This window comes from Lagopus leucura, unplaced genomic scaffold, assembly GCF_019238085.1.
Source record: "Lagopus leucura isolate 7727_CA_CO unplaced genomic scaffold, USGS_WTPT01 Super-Scaffold_100043, whole genome shotgun sequence".
NCBI classification, from domain to species: Eukaryota; Metazoa; Chordata; class Aves; order Galliformes; family Phasianidae; genus Lagopus; species Lagopus leucura.
In genome coordinates, this window is record NW_024962290.1 from 1,372,005 (window position 1) to 1,379,536 (window position 7,532).

Here is a 7,532-nt window from a genome sequence, read left to right on the forward strand (position 1 = left end):
ATTTTAGATGGTCAGAAACCCACAGAAGGGCTGCACGGATCCTGAAATGGAAGCCTGATAATAAGCAGCGTCTCTCCCTTGTCTCCACTTGGTATGAAAGGTTAGCATGTTATCTCTGAAGCCAGGGAAAAGTAAGCATTAAATCATGCCCAAAGGGAAGTAGAAATGCAAGGAACAGAGCAGAGCAAACAGATTCAGACATACAATCCAAGTGCAACTCCTGCTGAGATCATTCCTGCTGCACAGGACTGCTTGTTCTTTTATCTGACTTCACAGCTGCTATGAATTGCAATTGCTGGTGCTACATTGATCTTACTGGGTACCCCCATCTGTAAAACAAAATTTGAATGCTACAGGTTGCAAATTTGATATCACAGACCTTCCTTAATTAGAATAGGGTGAAAGATGAGAAGATACTTAACTGGTATGAAAAAGGAATCCTGATGACAACTACATTTTTGTTGTGTGTGTGTGTCTCAAAGGAGATTTAAGCTTGAAAGGCACATCCTGCTAACACACTGCTGAAAATACTGCTTACAAAGTTGGCACTATCAAATAAAAACAACGAAAAGTTAAGCAGCAGAGACATCACGGGTTGCTAATGGTGGTTTCAGTTAGCAAATAACAAAGAACGAAGTCAGCATTACAGAGCTTGTTATTTTAACTTGAGTAGAGGATGTTTACTGTTCGAGGGACAAACAAGAATACAGATAAGATGTCAGCTCAACAGACCTCAGCCCAGAATTTATCACACACTGCTTAAAGGAGTTTTAAATAAAGATAACCAGGACCCCCCATGGGTCACGGCCACCTGCCCTCTGCAAACAGCGTCCATTAATGGCTCCTGGGCTGCAGCTTTCCGCGTGGTCCCCTTGTGCTCTGAGAGCCACCTCGTGCGTGAGAACAGGGAGCTCTGAGAGCCGTCCGTGTGTGGAGTGCCGGCACGGAGAATCACAGAATCACGGAATCACCAAGGTTGGAAAAGACCTTTAAGATCATCCAGTCCAACCATCCACGTATCACCAATAGTACTCACTAAGCCATGTCCCTCAACTCAAAATCCAACTGTTCCTTGGAAATCACAACACACAGGTTAAGACATCGATCTGATGCAGGTTTCTTTGTGCTGCTATTTTCGTCGTGAGCTTGCCTCCCCTCAAAACAAACAAACATAAAAGCAAAAAAAGAGAGTTGTATTATCCTTTTGAAATGACACCGTTAACAAGAGCCCCGTTCCCAGCCGGCCTCCATCCATCCATCCATCCATCCATCCATCCATCCATCCATCCATCCATCCATCCCTCCATCCATCCCTCCATCCCTCCATCCCTCCATCCCTCCATCCATCCACCCCGCGGCGATGTGGTGCTCAGTGCGGCCGCCAGGCGGCGCCGCGGTCTCAGCGGCTGCTCCGGGTCTCCACGCATGCGCAGCTGCGGCGCGAGGAGCGCGGCCCGGAAAAGGCGGCGGAGCTCCCGGTGCGGCTCGTGGTTCGCGGCTCGTAGCTCGGACTGCCCGCTGCGCGGTCCGGGGCGCGCACTGCCGGCCATGGGGCCGCCGCGGGAGTGAGCAGCGCGGCCCTCCCTGCGTTCATCATGACCTGCACCATCGAGAAGATCCTCACGGACGCGAAGACCCTTCTGGAGCGGCTGAAGGAGCACGACACCGCAGCCGAGTCGCTCATCGATCAGTCCGCCGTCCTGCATCAGCGCGTGGCCGCTATGAGGGAGGCGGGCGCGGCGCCGGTCGAGAAGGGCAGCGCGGCGGCGGCGCCCACAGCCGCTTCTCGGCGGGGCCGGAGCGTCCCGGCGGATGGAGCAGACGGCTCTCGGCTGCGGCCGCACATGTTGCTGTGCCAGGAGAACACGCAGATCCGCGACCTGCGGCAGGAGAACCGCGGTGAGCCGGCCGGGATGGGCCCGGGGGAGGAGGGGGGGGCCGGGGCCGCGCTGCGCTGCGCTGGGCGGCTGTTATCGGAACGGTGCGAGGGGGCTGCTGGCTGTCAGCGCGGCGGGGGGTCGCGTGGGGCCGCCGAGCGGTGCTGAGGGCAGCCGGGTGGCCTCCGAGGTAACGCCGTGCTGCGATCCGTGTCCCTTAGCGCTGTGGATCTCTCTGGAGGAGCACCAGGATGCGTTAGAGCTGATCATGAGCAAGTACAGAAAGCAGATGTTGCAGCTGTTGCAAGGGAGAAAAGGTGAAGATGCGGAACCGGTCCTGAAAGTTCATCAGGCCAACTCTGTGGTAAGGTGGGGTGGAGCGGGAGGGGGAATAGGAAACTTGCTCTCTTATTGGTCTCCTTTCATGGCCTCACTGTGCTCCAGGATGTGTTCTTTGAAGCTCTGGTTCCTTTAGTATATTTTTTCCCTGCATTCTTTTTACAGCATCCGGGTTGTAATGGTTGTCATAGAGGATCCTGACCAGCACAAGCCTTTTGTTGCCCACGTGAAAGCTTGTTGTGTGTGCGTTGAGTTACTTTCCTTGGGTTAAGCTTTAATGAATCACAGAATCACAGGATGGCCCGGGTTGGAAGGGACCTCAAGGATCACGAAGCTCCAACCCCCTGCTGCATGCAGGGCCACCAACCTCCACATTTCACACCAGCCCAGGCTGCCCAGGACCCCATCCAACCTGGCCTTGAACACCTCCAGGGATGGACGGGGCATCCACAGCCTCTCTGGGCAGCTGTTCCAACACCTCACCACTCTCATAGCAAAGAACTTCCCCCTGAATGGCTTTGTTTTCACTGAAGAGGACCACATCAGAGGTGTTACCGTTACTATTGAGCAATTGTAACAAAGGGAAAAGAGCCTCCAAAATCCCTGTAAGCTGAGGTGTTCTGAGGGCTTAATAAATGATCACTTCCAAATACTTTTAAATACAGATAGGCAGTACAACAGCCTAACATATGTGTGTAACTCTGTGTGTGACATAGAGTGTCTTCAGGAGGCCAAGGAGTGACTGCTGATAACTGTCTCTTGGTTTACATTTAGATATCTGATAATGCAGTAATGTAGGGTATGTGATTAAAGGTTATTGTTAGGTATTTACTGCATAAACGTGCATTTGTAATGCATTTATAATGCATGTTTATGTGATGAGAACATAGCAGGCTGGCTCAACCTAACAAGATCTCATATCTTGTGGGTTTTTTTGTTTAATTCTCTTTTGTGCAGTTTAGGGGTCTTCCATTGCTTGCTTATGTGCACAGATTGCTTTATTGATGAAGACTTATAATTTGGACAGAACTTCTAACGTTCCCTATCACTGTTTTTTGCTTCACTGTAATGGCACAGGAATACAAAGCTGGAAGGACTTTGGAGAAACCTCTTCTACCATGGTGGGATATACCTAGACTACTGTCTCCTTCTCTGGAGATGTTCAAGTCACGCCTGGACACCTACCTGTGTGACCTGGTGTAGGGAACCTGCTTTGCAGGGGGGTTGGACTCTATGATCTCTAGAGGTCCCTTCCAACCCCTACAATTCTGTGATTCTGTGAAATGCTAAGGCAAAATCTTCTGTACTTCATACTAAGTTTATGAATTCTTTCATACTTTCACACACTTACGACTTCAGAGAACAGATACCACCTTTTAATATCTTTTGATATTTGACATTCTTATTTAACCATCTTTCTGTTTGACAGACACATCATTCTCAGATGATGTAATCTTGTTCCTCCAGCTCTCTAGGTGCTCTAATCTGCTTACATGTTCGCTCAATATTGGAATTCAAAACTGGGTTCTCTTCTAAGGTGGCACATCTGTCTTCCAGTGGCACAGCAGAGTAATTGTGGGCATTTATTGAGAGGAAACCACACCCTATAATGCTGTGATGTTTCCCACAGTACCTTGTGATATCATATTATGTTGTAATAAATGCTTCAGAGGCTTCTAAATCCTTGTTTTATAACTCTTTGTGAATGGCTGATGTGTTTGTGTTCACATGCATGAGTTCCTCCCTACGAATGTTATTTTGGAAATGGAATGTTCTTCAGATAAGAACGTTGTGTTACGTGTTGGAATAGTTCTGTATGAATTATACACTTATTTCTGAGCTTTAAAAAGAAAAAAAGGCAACTACCAAAGGACTGGGAGTATTTCTAGACAGACTCTGTTGGAAACTAATGCAGGAGATACCAGTCTTCTTTGTTGTTCAGTGGTTTTGTTTTTGGTTTGTTGTTTTATTCAGTCTTAAAGTTTTACTTGCATTTGTGTCAGATGTTCTTATAAATCCAGTCAAGCTTTTCTAGCAAGTCAGTGTAGAAATTGCCGTATACTAATTGTATTCACTTGAGCAGGAATCTGATCTCTTAGTCCTTGTCATACTTGAAATGATTTCCATGTGTGTGAAGGTGCAGCACTGACTGTTCTGCTCACTGTTTTCACTGATGACTGATGATAGTGGACAATAAGGTACATGATGCTATCCTAAAATGTTGCATAAGCAGGGAGGATTGTGAGTGGTTGGGAGAAAAATATTAAAATTCAAAATAGGAAAGTAGTCCAGAATTAATGAGATGAAAGTAAATGATTCATAAGGAATATATTGCTACTGCTTTTGCCTGAACATATTAACTGTGGGTTTTTTTCCATGTCTTTCAGGAAATTGAAGGTCAAATAGATAGAATATGTGAGATGGGTGAAGTGATGAGAAAAGCTGTACAAGTTGATGAGGATCAGTTTTTTAAGGTTCAGGAGAAACTAGCTCAGCTGGAGGTAAGAGCCCATGTCATTGCTAAGGACAGATCAAGCTTTTGGAGCTCTAGACTTGCTCTAGAGTGTGATTGTGTGTGTCAGGTACTTAATAACAATAAAAAATGGGGATGGTGGGTGAGGTTGGGAGGCAAGGAATGTTTTCTGTTTATTTTCAAATTTGTGGTATTTCTATCATTGTAATAATAAAGCCAGAAGTAAAAGGTGTACTTTAAATGATGTGGTTCACCTCTTGCTAACACTGCATTAATGTTTGAGTTATAAAATTAGAGTTCTATTAGGCTACGAAGGTACGGGGCTACTTAATTAAAGGTCTGTAATTTTGTGGATTAGCTCATCTCTGTTTCAGCCAAAATATTGATTTTATTTATTTATTTTTGCAGCTTGAAAACAAAGAGCTACGTGAACTATTGTCAATCAGCAAAGAGTCTTTTGAGGTCAGGAGAGAAGATATGCGTGACAGTGAGGCTTAGGTCACAACATATCCACATCTTGACTTCAGAGACTGTTATGAAGCCACCCAACAGGGATGGTCTGTAACTTGTTCTTTCAGGTGTTTCACGTTTGTTTTACCTATCCAAATGTGTGGCCTGTTTCCTTCGTTATTCTGAAGTCACACACTCCTAATGACAAAGGCTTGCATTGCTGCTCTGTCATAAATTGCAGCGTACAAATGTGTAACAACGAAGTACTTTTGGTGCATACTCTTTTGTGGCAGTTTATCTCATGAATGTTATTTTTTATAAGCTTTAGTCAGTAATTCCAACTGCGCAGATGTCACTTAAAACTGCCTCATCAGTATCTGGCAAACGTAATGCAGATTCTGGTTGTTTTATGTGCTGGAAAGAATAAGATAATTTGAAAACTACATTATAAATGATAGGTTCACATCTTGCTTTGTCTGCACAGAGTGGGTATCTGGAGCTTTTGCTTTGCTTTGAAGACCCAACACTCAGTATTTGGTAACATTCATACTTGAAAAACTGCTAAGAGCCAGAATATCAGATGGCCAACAGAGCACTTTAATTACTAACTTACATCAGGAGTATAGTTTGCCTTGATTTAGAGAAGACCAGTGAGAATGACCCTTCCTCACACATCAGCATGTTTTTATTGCAGATCTGAGGCTTTTTTTTTTTTTTTTTTTTTTTGCTGTAGGCAGCCCTGTTCTTTCTTTACCTGTGCTTTGAGGTGTACGGATGCTGATGTGAAAGCAGTGTGCTCACGTCAAGGTAGTTTCTATTACAGAGAATACAGTGCTTTCAGATCAAAGCTTTTTGGCCTCCCACCACTTTGATTTTCAGGAAGGGTGAGGTGTGCCTCAAACTAAACCAAAACCAACCACATGGACAGGTTTTTAATGTCACGTTGCAGGTAAGTCTAGTGACAGATGTTAGTTATTCCAAAATCCTATATTGGTTGAAATTGAAGTTGCAGTGTAGCAGGATTTTATCAATATTGTGATGCTTTCAGTGGCATTTTAATGTTGTTGTTTTTTTCGGTCTTTCTTGCCAACGATCAGGATAATACTTCAGTAACAGTAAACATCCAATTGTTAATATTATGTTTTTTATGCTGTTTTTATCTGTGCAAGAATTTTGATAGATACAGAAGGCAATTTAGATTTTATCACAAGACAATTTGGAATATGCAGAGAAAAGTGTTTAGTTGATAGAAGGGGATTCCTGTTTAGGAACATTGTACAAAATTCTTTCCTGAAATATTTTAAGAGGGAATAATAATAATAAAAAAAAAAATACTACAGGCACCATTTTCTCAGTTGTATTCTGTTCTGTGAAGCGTGGCAGTAATTCGGACTGTGCTGCCTGTACTCGGCTGCTGCATCCTGCTCTCATTTTACTTTATTGCTTGAGTCAAAAATGGTGTGTTTGAGCTCTCTGAAATGGTTGTGGCGGTGTGTTTTTACCTCAATTACCAAGTGCAGGTTAACGTTCCTATAAGGAGGAGGCTTGCTGATTTATCGCTAGTATCCAGTCAGCTGAACTGGCTCAGCTGCACCACCACCATCTCCATGTTATTCGGTGGGGAAGCAGCCACGCTGCCCGCTTAGCAGCTGCCGCAGCCCAGCACAGAGTACAGCAAGGCAGGGAGGCGGACCGGCAAAGCCGCCGTCAGCTCCTCTCCCCGCCCGCTCAGTCGCGGAGCTCCCAGCCCGTCCCACGCGGAGACCGGCCGGCTGCGACGCATACCCCGCGCCTACGGTGCCGTTGGCCGCCAGCCTGCGCGCATGCGCACCATGCGGCCGACGGCGACGGCGCAGACGCGGCTCCGCCCCACGTTCTCGCGAGAGGCCGGGATTTATTCCTACGTGCGGTGCCGTGCTGCTCATGGCGGCGCTGGAGCGGGGGCGCTGAGCTGTTGGGGTGAGTACGGCGGGGTGGGGAGCGAAGGGCGCCCGGCGCTGCGACGCACGGCACCCGCGCGGCTCAAGGGGAACCGGGGTCTACGGGAAGCGGCGAAAGAGGCGGAGGGCCGCCTTCGATCCCGGGGCCCGGCCGTCTCCTGTCGCGGCGGTCTCGGCGGGGCGAAGCCGCCCGGGGCCTCCCCCCGGCCGCGTACGTGGGGTGACGGACGTGTGGGGGCGGGGCGGGCCGGCCGTCCCCGGGGATGAAGCGCTGGCGGCCTCGGGCCCGTCGGGCCGTGCCGTCGCGCGCACTACGTTTCCCGGCGTCCCGCGGGCAGCCGCCCCGCCGCGGGGCCGGGTCCCGCCGGGCTGCGGGGCGGGGCCGTGGCGGCGCCGGGACTCGCCTTCCCGGCGTGCCTCGCGCCCGCTCCGCCGCGTGGTCTGCCGGGACCT

The 7,532-nt window shown here is 48.1% G+C and overlaps 2 protein-coding genes across 2 annotated transcripts in view; both read left to right on the forward strand.

The window, feature by feature from the left end:
- Positions 1–1,518: 1,518 nt before the first annotated feature.
- Positions 1,519–6,485, forward strand: SIKE1 (suppressor of IKBKE 1). The gene is made up of 4 exons (XM_042884265.1): positions 1,519–1,899; positions 2,099–2,241; positions 4,604–4,717; positions 5,098–6,485. The coding sequence occupies exons 1-4, from the start codon at positions 1,596–1,598 to the stop codon at positions 5,185–5,187; spliced, it is 651 nt and encodes a 216-aa protein (XP_042740199.1). The 5' UTR covers positions 1,519–1,595; the 3' UTR covers positions 5,188–6,485.
- A 528-nt stretch (positions 6,486–7,013) lies between these two features.
- Positions 7,014–7,532, forward strand: part of CSDE1 (cold shock domain containing E1) — an 18,366-nt gene continuing 17,847 nt past the window's right edge. The window contains exon 1 of the mRNA XM_042884264.1: positions 7,014–7,098. The gene's annotated coding sequence lies outside the window, so the exon portion shown is untranslated. The remainder of the gene's footprint in view (positions 7,099–7,532) is intronic.

Coding starts and splice junctions, on each gene's coding strand:
- SIKE1 (XM_042884265.1), top strand. CDS start 1,596: ATGACCTGCACCATCGAGAAGATCCTCACGGACGCGAAGACCCTTCTG. Junction 1,900..2,098: donor CCTGCGGCAGGAGAACCGCG/GTGAGCCGGCCG, acceptor CGTGTCCCTTAG/CGCTGTGGATCTCTCTGGAG. Junction 2,242..4,603: donor TTCATCAGGCCAACTCTGTG/GTAAGGTGGGGT, acceptor CATGTCTTTCAG/GAAATTGAAGGTCAAATAGA.